At 43.6% G+C, this 14,924-nt stretch overlaps 1 protein-coding gene across 1 annotated transcript; it reads right to left on the bottom strand.

The window, feature by feature from the left end:
• Nucleotides 1-1,286: 1,286 nt before the first annotated feature.
• LOC126527748 (uncharacterized) lies at nucleotides 1,287-10,924 on the bottom strand. The gene is made up of 2 exons (XM_050175620.3): nucleotides 9,317-10,924; nucleotides 1,287-7,071 (listed from the first exon to the last, which is right to left on the bottom strand). Exons 1-2 carry the CDS (start codon nucleotides 10,486-10,488, stop codon nucleotides 6,078-6,080), a joined length of 2,166 nt encoding a protein of 721 aa, XP_050031577.1. The 5' UTR covers nucleotides 10,489-10,924; the 3' UTR covers nucleotides 1,287-6,077.
• Between the last annotated feature and the right edge of the window lie 4,000 nt (nucleotides 10,925-14,924).

Genomic DNA, 14,924 nt, shown 5'->3' with positions numbered 1-14,924 from the left:
AGGTAAGGAGGAGAAAGGTAGAATTTACTCGTATAGAACGCGTTGACCATTACATCGGTAATATACAGGCTAGCAATGCAGGCAATCAAATTAAAGCTTCAAGCATGGGCAGAGAATAATGGAATTTTGGGAGAATTTCAGAATGGCTTCAGAATAGGTAGGCGTTTGGATGATAACTTATTTGCTCTTACTCAGTGTATATAAATATCAAGAGTAGGAAGCAGACTGTTATATGCAGCCTTTTTAGACATTACAGGAGCGTATGACAACGTAGACCGCAACACTTTGTGGGATATTCTGGAAGGGGAAGGCTTAGGCGATAATTGTTTACAACGTTTGAGAGAGACTTACCTAGAAAATACCGTTTGCATTGAATATGAAAAGAGACGAGGAGCGAGGAGAAAGTTCATATTAACAAGGAACTGAGGCAGGGATGCCCTCTAGCCACACTGCTGTTTATGATGTACATGGCGAGGATGGAGAAGGTGCTAGAAGGAAGTATCATTGCCCAAGCACTCTGACTGAATCAGGGAGACCGGGAAGTCTTTACCAATGTAATCTTCGTAGCTTGTCTGGCGATCTCCTCCAATGTGCCAGCAGGCGAAATGAAGTAAAAACATATAGTTCATCTAATGGTATTTGCTATTCAGATCGTATTCAACTTCGGAATTCAGACTTAAAAATTAACGGATAGCCATTTCCGTACGGATGTAACACATAACAGCACTTTTGAAGTCTTGAAGGTGAGGGGCCGATGCGAGTGAGGACTCTTATTCCGTAGTACTCTGCTGCTGGAGAGGCACGTGGTTGTTGCGCAGAGGCACACCAATCCCCGAGAGAATTAACGCACACGTGCTAATCGGTTCTGCTGAACAAGTTCCTAGCTGTCATTCAATATAAACGCCCCATTTTGGGGCAGCCTGTAACTCTGCTAACTTGATTCAGGCAAGGAAAACATTTTTTTGACAGTCTCACCATGTCTGAAACCCAATAAAACTGGGTGCCCCAAGTGGTACCACACTTATCTTCAACGAACACAGCAGATCTACATATGTGGGGTATGCCGTTCCTTTAATTGCTTCATTATTTGTCCTTATAATAGTGCGCTGGATAACATGAAAGCAGCCGTTCGTAATACAGAAGCTGCTTAGTTGAGCGGATGTACAGTTGGGAATGGCTTTACATTTAGGTATGAAATATAACATAAGCGTAAAACGTTTTTCTTAGAAATGAGGCTCAAGAATTTATTTCGTTTACACCCCTAGAAAAAAGCCGAGGTACACGGATCAGAATCAGAATCAGTTTTATTTTCCTCAAGGAAAAATGGACCCCAGACAAAAAGCTGCTCATTGAGCAGCTTGACGAGGCCTGGGGCCCTACAGGCAGTGGCAACAGCGGCAAAACAGCAGTGTATGTCGTACACCCGTACAAGAAAAAAAAAAAAGCAACACGAGAAACAAACAAAAAAATAGAAAGAAACTGTTCGCACCAAGCTGTGAAGGAGAAAAAAATATTATATATACGTACACCAATGCAAAGCTATATTGTACACCGACATGTTATATTCACACGTACACTCGCAAACACCCATGGAAGTGGCACGCATACGCCCCCATATGTATACATATATGTACACCTACATATACATTCACATATGCACAAACACATGGCATATATACGCTCAGCATTCAAGTGCACACATGTATAACTTCCAAGTTAAATTTTTTATGAAGAATGAACTGTTACAAAAAGAGAGAGCGAGAGAGAGAAAAAAAAAAGTGAATTTATACAATGCCTGCAAAATCATTCCAAACTAATCCACACAAAAGAACGCACAACGCAGAATGTAAACTATGTGATATAAATCGGTTGCTCTTGAGTGTGACCAAGATTCATGCAAAAACAATTGGATTTTGAAGAATAGAAGGTTTTGAAACTTTCAAACCTGTTTTTCTCATTTTCAAATTTTTTGATATTTTCGTGTCTTCCGGGAAGCCTTTTGTACACTTAGAATTTGTGTATACTAACGAAATTTGACACACTCTCTTGAAGGTACGTAGAATGCTGATATCTACTTGAAATTTCAATATCAGTCGTCAGTAATTACAATAGTACGAAGTTATGTCTCAGGGAACTGGAAGAAACCATGGTTGAAGTGTCAAAATTTTTTTGTCCCACTTCCTATAACTGAACACGTTTTTTGACTAGATATCGGCACTCTGTGATCTACGAAGAGCTAAATAAGCTATAGCACAATACCTTTTGTGAAAGTTTAGTTCATAAAAAAGTGCCCGTAAAGATCGCTATAATTTGTCATTCAGTATAATATAACTCTAGAACTATAGCAGCTACACAAAAACTAATTGCATATTTGAAATCTGCATGAAAAACTCTCCAGTTGGCTGAATTTTGAAGTCTCTGGTACAAATAATAAAAAAAAAAGTTGTTTCGAGGAGCCTCTCCCCTTAAGCAATTCTGTTTAAAAAGTATTCAATTAAAGCATGTTTATTTATTGCGGGGCCATCAATTAAGGTTGTATTATCGTTCAGGGTGTAAGGTATTATATACCTTTAACGTTTGTTTACCGTAATTAGTTCGAGTTCTGGGAAGACACCACTTTTCTAATTGTCGAGTGTTGGCTGCCGGTACGCGTTCCTTGAGCGCTGATATCTTGATAAGGAAGATAGTAGTTAGTACGAAACGTGGTTTTAGTGGTGAATAAAGAAACAATAATGTGCGGTAGCATAACACTGATGGGCAGAATTTTTAACCGAATAAAAAGCGGTCTGGAGTGTGCGCAGTACTCTTCGTCTGCAATGACACGAATCGCTTTCTTTTGCAGGCTCACAATTCTATTCATGTTAGTCGGTGATGCTGTGCCCCAAACAAGATGGCAATATGCAATGTGTGATTGAAATAATGAAACATATATCCGTTTTTTAATGCGCACTGGAAGAATGCCACGACACCGGGGAAGTGCTCCAACAGCTTTTGATAAACTTAGGGATACGTAATTAGTGTGCCCAGTCCATCGAAGGATACTTTCCTTATTTATTTTTTACTTTAATTAAGCAAATTCTGGCGTCTTAAGTCTGGCGATATGATAATGAGGCACCCTGTTCAGTTCTCGCCACCTGGGGTTCTTTAACGTGCACCTAAATAGAAGTACACGAGTGTTTTTCCATTTTGTTCCCATCAAATTCCGCGACCCGGTTTGAACCCGTGAGCTCAAGTTTAGCAGCGCAACGCCGTATCCACTATGTAGCCACTTTAGCTACCGTGCCATTTTCTTTTTTTCTTTTAGTTAAGCATGGGCTTACAGGCCAAAGATTAGCAGATATAATGGCTACCTAAAACTGTTTTCAGCGCTCGAGGTTCGACCGCAAGAACTGGTACCAATTAGTCGATTCTGTTACACGAGGAAGACAGAAACATGAATGGAATGTTCCACTGCAGTTTTTTCTTTTTCTTCTATAAGAATGCCTCCCATCAATCTGAGTACAGAGCGTCAGATGGGGAAGATGTGTTTTATTTGTTTGAAGCGGTAAGCAGAAAGTTTCCATTTCCGTCTGCGTTTCTCAAGACCCACTGATGGAAAACTATACGCCTAAATATACACACGTGAGATATATGTTGCTTGAAGAACACGAAAAATATTTGTTCTCCAAAGGAAACCACATACAATAACATTGTATAAGACATTGTATTTATAGAATGAAAGCTGACACTACGGCTGCATGCCCGCGTAATCACCGAGCGGCATTACGAGAAATAAAATGGAAGAAAGGCATCTATTCCTAAGGCATAAATACATGCCGCATGCAATTACGAAGACCGTTTAAGCGGTCTGAACGCATGTACCAGCGAGCGAGGTAGTACGAATGACCCTTCCAAGAAGTATTGTCAGCATTTTCCAATGGTGCGGCCTTGATGCGGCCCACTCCAGTTCGATCGCAGCGCTGCCGCAGCATGCGCGGCGCTGCGATCAAACTTGCGCCACGAAGTGCCCCAGCCACTCGTCCCACTCAACCTTCTTCTACTACACATTATTGCAGCGCGAGAGAGTGGCCTCTGCTGGATTCGGATGGTCAAATCAAGTAATCATGCGCAGTGCCTAGGCACCGAGGACGATCTCAGAATGTGCAATTCACTTATTGAAAAAAAATACTATTCTTTTTATAGTTACTTCAAAGACTTGTGCACGCAAACAAATACAGTTATAAACCGTTCCGACTTTTTTTTTTTCTTTTTTTAAATTTCCGTAGCGGAACCGGAATGCAATTTTTCCGAGTGGAACTAAAACAACAAGCACCCAAGAAAGTGGCTGGCAGAACGGCTGCTGGGTTAAGTCATAAGAAAACGTTGACATTCCTGCTGCAGTTTCAGAAATCACAGATTAAGCTAGCAGAAGTTCTTATCGCCATGGAAGGAATGACTGTGCTTGTTTCACTTTTTTTGTAGTACTTCTTACGTTATTGCAGCTCTAAAGCAATTGAATAACTGTGCACAGCGGTGTTCTCATGTACCAGTCTAGGTACACAGAGCTCTCCTTCAGGTGGAAGGACGGCAGTATGGCTGCAACACACAGGTCTTCACTACATAGCTATTTAGTCTTAAACCAAGCATCTACCTTAAATCTTGTAGTTATTCACCATCAACACAGGAACAGTTCAGTAACAGAAAATGCGGACAAGTATATCTGAAAATGCGGACATGTACATTCATTTTCTCAAACTTTACAGATAAAAAGCACCAGGTTGACACATTACCATACCTGCTGTCCGTGTCACGAACACATAGGCATTGACCTTGGCCAGATTACTTGATAGAATCTAATCCATCACGCATACCTGCTAACTAGCGAACTTTAAATTGGTAAAAATCCCACAGATTACACCGTAAGAGGGGAAGGGGGAGAGAACACACAGCACGTCACACAAGCACTTTTTGGGAGAAACATGCACTTTATCGATGGTTTATAAAAAAAAAATCTAAATCAGCAGAGATTTGCAAGCAAAAAATTGCTTTTGGATGACGAAACTTTTTCAACGATTGCTGCGGCCAAGTTTGCCTATATTTAGAAACTTGTTTGAATAACTTCCTTCAAGCATGTAGTTGTCTAGGACCCCTAACCATTAGAAGAGATCCAGGGGTGCGTGTAAGGTTTTATCAGCAGACATTTGTCATGCTTGGCGACGCGCAGTGCATTGAGGAACACACACAGGAGGCCCAGTGAGGCAACTCATTCAAAGCATACTCATGGGTATTTACAATATGACACAGGACAAACTAAAACATACTCCTGCACAAAGCACACTCGTGAGACAAGCACGACAAACCAACACTGTACCTCAAGTCCTATGAGTTTCTACACAACTGCTAGCGAAGTGTGTCACACGAGTCGCTAAACAGAAGGTTCAACACATTCACGTAGGTCAGTTCACGTGAACTAAGACAGGCAGGTGCAGCAGCATGAGGTGGCAGGCGGGGAAGACACATTGCTAGGGTCAGCATTGCCATTGCCTAGCGGTTGCCCAGGCACCCATGAAAGCCCAGGCTCAGCACTAAGCACTCGTCACTTGCGCAGGCACCCTCAATCTCGACAACAGGCCCCTGGTAGTCCCAGAACGGCGGGCAGCCTAGGAACTCTTTCTTAGCAGTGCCCATTTGGCTGCCTTGTCACTTGCTCCGGGTCATCGGGGGCCTCCAGGGATGTCCACCGCATTCAATCTCCTTGGCTCGTGGTGCACGTCTCGCTTCTCTTGCATCCCGACCTCCTCTTCACACCTTTTTGGGCATACGCTCCAGACACTAGGCCCTATCATAGCACACCGCACCTCCGGGGCACCACAAGACCATCGTTCATTGACTTAGTCACGTGCATACACAGGCCCAATCATGATGCACCGAGTCGCCACACACCGGCATAGTCATTCTCTTTGTCTTCTATCGCCTTTTGTTTTTTCATCACGTGCCTGAACACGGTTGCTCCTACACTTCTTTTTCTTCACTCTACAGTATAGCCGTAGATGGATAAGTTAAACTCCTTAGTAGACAGAATTTTTCATTCAACTATACTAAACATTCGTAAAACCGTAGGAAGAGTCTGAATTTGCAAATGTGGGCCCTTTGTCAAGCACATCGAACACGCTTAGATACTGCCCAATGACCAGCCAGCAGTCGCTGTTGAGGCTGTCCACCTGAGTCCTCTGATGAGGATGACAAGTAACACCTCGAGACACCACTTCAGTTACTAAAAGGTAGTTTTTTGCAATGAAACGCTCGGCCGATCTGATAATTCTCGACGCATCTTCCAATGACTTCCCTGCGGCAGCCGCAACGCGTGGGAGAAAACAAGGCTTTTTTTGCAATGACTCGAATGCCTCTGCCCAGCACTTGTTGATGCGAGGTTCAAGAACAAATTGAAGCGCGCATTTCCACTTTCTCCGATTCTTATCTACACTGTCCTTGACTTCAGCAACTACACATTCAATGCGGCGTCTCTCTTCGAAGATGTAAAAACCAGTTAGTGTACCGTTATGCTTCAGCCAAAAAGAAATGCTGCGTAGGTGGTCCATAAACCACGGTACTACAGTGATGCAGTTTAGCGACACTTTTTCCAAGACATCACTGCCAGTAGCTACTGACGAGAGATATTTTACATTTCTCTCATTTAGGTTGTTGATGCTGAGGGAAATTTCGGTCACTGTTCTGTTTTTCTCTAGGGCTTCTGCTACAGTAAAACACACGTCGGTAGCGATGCTGTCCTCCTGCAATGCAAGCGTCTTGATGGAGCAGTTGGCAATGACTGCATCACGCAGCTGCATGGCCGGGTTGAAGTCACAGTTGGAGAATTTCGCAGAGAGGTGCTTTATGGTGCTGGGGCCAAGAGCTGCGCACAGCCACGCAAAAGATGTGTCAGAAAACCCGGAAGTGCTGATGTGCAGTTCTGGCGGGCACAGCGCAGGCGTTTTCAGGGCTCTTGCGAGATTCCCCACACATACCTCGGGCCAAGTTGTGACCACTCGAGTGAAGCATCGAGCAGCCAGCAGCTTTCCAGACAAACCAGTCCTGTAAAGAAAAGATATCTGCATTGTTGCACTTTTTTGACCAGCCACACATGTCGGGACGTGAATGCCACCGCTATCTTATAATGAAGGGTAAATATGGGTTGCACTGCTATAGAATCTTTAAAGGGACTGACAACTGGCCAGAATGTGTTGCGAGATGCTAGTGGAAATGAAATGACCATGATTTACAGTGATAGAACCCAGATGGGTATGTGAAATCGCTCGTACGCCTTTGCAGTCTTTGAGGTATCGGTTGTCACAATGGCGTGCATCTGTGAAGGTTTTATTCTTTTTTTTCTTTTTTCGTGTGAATGCAGGTCGCAAGAGAAGTCCCTCTAGCCTTTGTAGCATTGCCTGCAATGTATTAAACAGGGTACACTGTAGACATGATGAAGAGACATCAAATGTGGCCGAAAAAAATTCAACAGTTCTGCCGGAACATAGCTTTACTACACCAGAGACGCTGGAAACATACTCCAACCATGTATCAGTCACACCACCCTTGTAAAAAAGCACTAATCTGTAGTGAGCTTGAATACGCTTCAGCACTCACAACCTAGTAATCGAATCAACTTGAACTTGTCTATACTGGCTCACTTCATTTCATCCTTGCCAACTCCACTTGCAACTCAAGGTCAATCAATATGACACACTTTTTAAGACTTATCCACCTTCCTATCACTGAAAATTTTCCAGACAATTGTTGTTACAAGATAGCCCATCATGCCCCAACCTTGTCCTTTTGGGACAGAGTAATATTTGACCACTGCCAAAAAGTTAGTTTTGTATTGTTGGGAGCTTGGTTTGGCGGAGGCAAGTAATACAAGTTTTGACAGGTTAAAAACGGAGAGTCAACTGGCTTCATTCCAAAGTAAAAGCAGGTTTGTCAAATGGCTGTGGTAGCACCCCATTCAGGCAGCCACCTCTCTTCGAAGAAAGAGCAAGGCACAATGACCCCCCCACGTGGAGGCAAGGCGAGGTAACTGTATTTCCCAGAAGTGGGGACAACATATAGGGATGGACAGTCCCTACAGTATCATGTGACTATCAGTGCTGTTCAGACTCTATAAAGGAGTACTGGCACTGCACTTCTGACATAATTTGTTTGTGTGAAGGCCCAAGAACTTTGGACCACAGAAAAAATAGTTCCGTGCATTGAAGCACCTCAAGTAACCCTTTAAGGTGCTGCGTACACAATTGCGCACACGAAGAGGGTGTATCAAAAGCAACAGCACTGATGGAAATACTATTCAAAATGCCCCGCATATATCCTGAAACACTTCTTACTGGACTTGCGAGACGAGTTGGAAGGTAGACAGCTAGCTGTTTGCTCTCAATGTCAATGTCATCAAGTAGTGGGCTCACTTATTTCAGTGTTTTTCACCATGTTTTATATCAAGCGTATTTTTTAAGTGGCTGAGTATGGTATGCTAAGCATGAAATAGTTGAGGTTCTTGCATCTGATGCTCCTGTAAAGAATTCTCGTGTGGTGTTTTTAACCTATGAGCCTTGACAACTCACTGAATTTAAAACGTTTACTCCATTCTAGAGCTGCATTTTTTTTTAAATTATTCTCAACATACAAGTGTACTGAAATTAAATTTTCAATGAACAGAATTAGTTGCCACCTGAAGAGAATGGTATAATACTAGTTTAAATAAGCCAGTTTCAGTGTTGGTACACAGGATGTTGACGTGCCATGATGTCATAATAAACTGGCTCGCTTCATTACCGTGATCACTAATGCTGCCACATCCCATTTCAGGCAGAACACAAGCAGCACTCTTGTTTATTTTTCTTATAAGCTGCATCATCATAGCTAGCCTTAGTGGCACACATCAGCAAATTTTGCTGTGTCATGATGTCACAATGATGCTGAAGACACCATTCCCGGCATTTTCACACCAACTTTAGGGTCACATTAACATATCTTGTGTTCATTAATCTTCGCAATTGCCAAGTGCCATCGTTTATAAGCAAGACGCACATGGTAGAGCTTCTACAAACCGAAAACATGTGTTAGCATTCCTTTATAGTTTCTTAAAATTCGTTGGAATGAAACCTGCATCCCAAAACCCATAACAGCCACAGCAAGTCAGTAGTCGGTTACACTAAGTTTTGGGGAATATTTAGCCGGATCATCAAAGTTCGTTCATGCTGCCATACAATTGTCATTCATAAATATTGTCTGCTACTACTGGCAGTTTACGTTTTCTCTAACAGTTTCAATTAATTTTCATACTTACGGCGCATGCAAGAATTTCTCGTCGGGATGAAACCTAAGCACCTTCAAAGTATCATTGGTTTCGAGTCCACTGCACAATGTCATCACTGTGTTTATGTCCATGTGACACTGAGAAAGGTCAAAACGCTCCAGGGAGTCGTTAAGTGAGATCCCGGAAGCAACTTCTTCAGCGGCATCAAGCGTCCAAGTGCAGTGTCGAACTGCCAAGCTGCGAAGTTCGGCATTATGCGCCAAAAGCATGTTCAACGCCATGCCATGATGTTTTCCGAACGTTCCCGGTTTGCACTTATCGCCGCTCAAAACCAGATGCTTCAGCACTCGGCTGGGCGTGAGTAGCTTAAGCAGCTCTCCGAAGTTCAAATTGGCACATTCATATTGTAGCTCTGTGGGTGAGAAGTTCAAGCTAAGCCCACTGCAGAGCGCACTTAAAAAAGCTTGGTTTTGTCTTCTATCTCGCAGAGAAATCTTCTGGATGGACTTATTTGACTGGAGAAGTCGTTCCAAGGCAGTGGTAGCCTCTAACGCCAGATGGCCATCAAGTGACAGCTCAGTCAGGGCTTCACACTGGTCGATGGCACAAATCAGCTGCCTGGGTATGTCAGGGACCGCCTCGCTTGCGGAAATGACAAGTTCCTGCAGACGTCCCCCATTTGCCGCAAAAAGTTCGGCGAGCCTCCATACCAAGCAACTGTCGATGACAGCGTCTTCGATACGCAGGCTCCTTAAAGCGGCAACGCTACCGACAGCATTCAGCAATGAATTCCAATAACGGGTTGCGCCCCCGGAAATCTCTATGCACTCAACGGCGCTCTCTGGTCCTAGTGCTTCGACTACGGTTTCGACTTGAGATGGAGTCCCCCGAGATTCGAACACGTGATGGCCAAGGCTCAGCCTTTTGATACATCTGTGCTGATGGGTAAGGCACGCCAGAGCATAGGTCGTGCTGTAACCTACGCCGTTTACTACGTCAAACGTATCGTTATCGTATCGCCAGGCGTTGGTCAAAGTCCGCAGACACAAGTTTCCGGCCTCTTCCTCCTCCAGTTCAAGACAGAAGGGGCGTAAGAAGAAATTCCACTGCGTCACCTCTTCGCAGAGCCAACAGTCCTTCCTCGCTGACGACGAACAAGTGTCGGTGATACCAGGTAGCAACGTAGAAATCATCAAAGACATCGTCGCTACGCTGCACCTTCAACGTTGTTGAATTACCTGAAATTAAGCACATATGCACAAAGAACACAGTGGGCTTCTTCGATTATGCAGTCACAGACCGTCCGCTCTTCCAGTCTGACTAGCGACTAGCATCATAGAATAAAGAACAACTGCTAGCATCATATAGGTGTTCTGTGCTAGCATAGCATGCCCTCATAGAATAAATAACCGATGCCCTGACCGACGCCCGACGGCCCGACTCCCTGACATAGGCAGGCATTGACATGGCCCTGACTATAGTTCGCTATCCTGACAGATTCACAGTCACATCCAGTTGTCGGAGAAGCGCATAGGCATGGATTAATTTTTTTACATTCCTCCATGCATAGAGTTTCTCACTATATTGAGAAACTTTATGCCTCCATGGATGTAGTTAGTTTATGGCATAGAGTTTATGTGGTTTATGGCCGCCGTTCCTGCGACCCGGTCGCAGGAGTGGAAAGGGGGGGTAAGCGTTATAGTGCCCTGGTCGTTCGAACGCTTAGGGCCCGAAAGCGTTAGGTTCACCCAAATAGACGCTGAATAATGGTTTGGCTTGGCTCCGTATATTATTTTTAAATAGGTGGCGCTAAAGCGATGAACGCGACGATCGAGCCCTGAATCGGTGCTTCCGTTCTGTCCGTGCGGTCTTCGCCTGTGTCCGTGGCTGTGGAGAATTAAGTGATTGTAGCTGTTTGATGTCGTTAAATGTGAGAGCTTGTGGCGAAGTGATTGAGTATGGCCGTAGTAGTTCTGCCCATGTAGTGTTTTGCGGACTTCACCTGTGCCTGTGACTGATCGTGTTGCCCAATAGCTTTGTGGAAAGCGACGTGGTTTGTGTGGATGTCATCGCAGCGTTTGCCAGCTCCTGGGTGGCCCGTGTGCCAGTTATTGATGGCGTTGCCCAGTAGCTTTGTGGAAGTTGGTGTACCTTGTGTGGAATTCGTTGCCGCTTATGACTGCTTTAACTATAGGTGGTCACGCTGCCTTTTGAAGCGCGTCGAGCGCGAGAAACTTCACCGATTTTTTTTGTAAACAACGTGGACGTCTCGAAATGTTAGCTAGAAATCAACCAGCAGCAAGCCAAGTCTTTATTTTGTGTTTTTTCGAGCTTATGCTCATGCGAGCAGCAGAAGGACAAAAGGTCCGTTACATAATGTCAGTTCCATAAAATCAGCTTTGCCGCAAAACAGTCATGTTATGCCGTGAAGCACATGTAATGTATTGCGGTAAAGTATATGAAAAAGTAGGCAGGGACCACTGCGTTACTGGGGCGATTTTTTTGTATCATGGTCATGGCCGTGCGCGAACAAGGAAAAATCACGGTCGAAGCGCATGGCACAAACCTTGCCAACGCTTCAATTGGAAAAAGAAAGAAAACGAATTGGAGTGGGTGATGCTTGGAGTGGGTGATGCCAAAAACAAAGCCTTGACTTCTGTATTATCAAAGCAGTTCCGAGAATAGTCAACCATATTCCAAGCTCCTGCATTATTTATGATTGATTAAAGTATATTCATATATTGTGCACCAGCCTTAGCGCCAATTCTGATGTACTTTAATGATGTAAGTTTAATAACACGTGGCAAATATATAATTTGTGCTGTATGGTGTTGTGCTGTTTATAAGCTGCTGCTTTCATGTGGTAATGTGTAGATTGGCTGGAAGAGTTGATGCATCCTCCTTATAGAACTCATTGAAAGGTGAACCACCTGTCAAGCCATCATTGTTCTTGCTGTTGTACACCAGATTTCACAAACATGGGGATAGTTATGATACAGAAAGAGTAGTTGAGGCTTAATATATCCAGATGCATGCACAGGAGTGTGGGAGTCGACCATCTATCTCTCTAACTCAGGTTGAATGTGCCTACATGAGTAACATGTAACACTTGTTAAGTGCCTGGTTTCTTTTATTGTTAGCTTAGTTTGTGTTTTTTCTCCCATTTGTAGGTTTTAGTGTGTGTTGCTGTGTATGTATATAATTGCTTCCAGAGTGGCTTTCTTGTTGCTAATAAATTTACAGAAGGCAGCGTTCTTCATTTTGTGCATCAGACAGCAAGTGAGCATGTTTCAAAGGATGTTGGATTTTGTTGCCATAAGCAACAAAAAGGCATAAGCATATAGACTGCTTGCTGGAGGTACTCTTTATAGCATTAAGGATATTATCATGCTGATAACTCTGTGCACAATAATTAGAAAGATCACATCATGTCTGTCATGTCTTCTTGCCACCATGAAATCTTGTCAGATGCATAACACGGGACATACACCACAGATCTTGGCCAGCCATTCTCATTTGCGATCTCGACCTCCTACCACTGAGCAGACTGGTCCAAGAGACCAAACATGCAACTTTTATCTGATTAAATGTAGTGTATGTTGCACAAAATTAGATGTCAGGTGGTGTTGTTGACACAGATACATATCTGTGAGCCTCATAAACTAATGTCAAAAGATAGAGAATAATACCCATGAAATGCCCTCTTGGTAGGATGGCAGTACCATTCTCTTGCAGAGATAAATAACAACCATGCAGTAGTATCATGATATCAAGCTGAACAATAATTTACTCCAACAATAGTTTCCTTCGTGGAACATTGCACTGATAGTCTTGAAATACAATACCCATTGCTAACAGAAGGCCTTCCAAATTATGCATGACAGGAGGGCATATTTTAGGAAGCAAGAATGAAAACGGAGCCGGTTAACTATGAAACTTGTGAATGCAACTCTGCAGAAGTTAGAAAAATGAACCAAATGGAATAGTTTAAAAGTAAGTGGTTTAGAGACAAAAGGCCATTTTATTCCATGCCAGAAAAGCAAGCAGAGGTTGAAATGCTTTCCACATACATACCTTCAAGGTGCATGTACAGGGTCTGTCCTGAGAGTAATGTCAGTAAGGCGATTAAAAATCATTTATTGATTTTGTTGTTACAAAAAGTTTAAAAATCTTCAAAATACTCTCCTTTTGCGTCAATACATCGGCTCCAGCGAGACTTCCAGCTCTCGAATGCGTTGTGGTAGTCCTCCTCCGGAATGGCATTTAATGCTGTGGTGCTAGCTGCTTTAATCACATCCGCTGTCCCAAAATGATTGCCTTTCAGGGGTGTTTTGAGGCATGGAAACAGAAAAAAGTCGGGGGGGAGCCAAGCCCGGGCTGTACGGGGGCTGGGGGATCGTTGGCCCCACTGCATTAACCAGGTAGTCGGTGACGATGAAGGCACTGTGGGCCAGCACATTATCGTGGTGCAACTTCCAGTTGTGTGCAATGTCCGGCCGGATATGTTGAACCCTGCGTTTCAGTCTTTCGAGGACATCCACATAAAATTTGGAGTTCACAGTGGTTCCAGGTTCTTCAAACTCATGATGAACCAGTCTGTGGATGTCAAAAAAAAAAAAAAATGAGCATGATCTTGATCTTTGATTTGCTCATCCTGGCTTTCTTCTGGGGAGGGGACGAGTGTGTGTGCCACTCAGATGATTGCCTTTTGGTCTCCAGGTCATATTCAAATACCCAAGTCTCGTCTTCTGTAATGACGTTGTCCAAAAATTTTCGCTCACATTTGCACATGTTGAGATTTTCTTGGCATGTTTCAACGCGGTGTGACTTTCCGTTGTCAGTGAGCACTTTTGGAACCATTTTCGTGCACGCCTTCCGCATGCCGATATCGTTTGTAACAATTTCATGAACTTGAGTTTTCGAAAGGTTTAACATGTCGGCCATTAAACGAACACTTAATCGCTGGTCTGAGTTCAACAGTTCCCTCGCTCGTGTCACATTGTCAGTCGTAGTGGTCTGGATGGCCATCCAGCGCAGTCCTTGTCGTCGCCCTCTTCTCGGCCTTCCAAAAGGCCTTGTGCCACCGAAACACTTGCTGATCTGACCATGCATGTTCTTTATAAGCAGTCTTGAGCATAGTAACAGTTTCCGCAGCGGTATTGCCAAGTTTCACACAAAACTTGATCGCAAATTTTTGTTCTAATGAGCGCTGCATTTTCACTTGCACAAGAATAAAAAACAGCTCTCATGGACGGGCCCGTCCGACACTCTCTGATGTTCGGAGCACACTGACTGACGGACCGCTGCTTAGCTGGATTCCGTCACTACTAGTTTCAACCAGTTAGACCGCTCTGACATACAGTCACATCACAATAAATTTACTGACATTACTTTCAGGACAGACCCTGTATGTGGTGATAGACAAGCTTTTTAGATATAAATGTTGGGAACCCGGATGGAGGTGAGGGACATGTGCAGTAAAAACAAGATGTATAAGGTCAAAAATTAATTCTTTTAGTCAGAAATTGGTCAATGGTGTCTGGCTTCGCTTGTTCCCTGGCCCTGGATGGTGAATACAAAGTTATATATATATATATATATATATATATAATTTTGTACAATCAAGCATAGAATCATT

Source organism: Dermacentor andersoni, chromosome 9 (genome assembly GCF_023375885.2).
Source record: "Dermacentor andersoni chromosome 9, qqDerAnde1_hic_scaffold, whole genome shotgun sequence".
Lineage (NCBI taxonomy): Eukaryota > Metazoa > Arthropoda > Arachnida > Ixodida > Ixodidae > Dermacentor > Dermacentor andersoni.
The sequence above is the reverse complement of the archived record's forward strand: the minus strand, read 5'-3'. Positions and strand labels throughout refer to the sequence as shown.

What these genes read in the sequence shown, in the direction of transcription:
- LOC126527748 (XM_050175620.3), bottom strand. Translation starts at nt 10,488, where the DNA reads ATGTCTTTGATGATTTCTACGTTGCTACCTGGTATCACCGACACTTGT. An exon ending in GAGAAATTCTTGCATGCGCC is followed by an intron (nt 7,072 to 9,316) that starts GTAAGTATGAAA and finishes TTTTCTTTACAG; the next exon opens with GACTGGTTTGTCTGGAAAGC.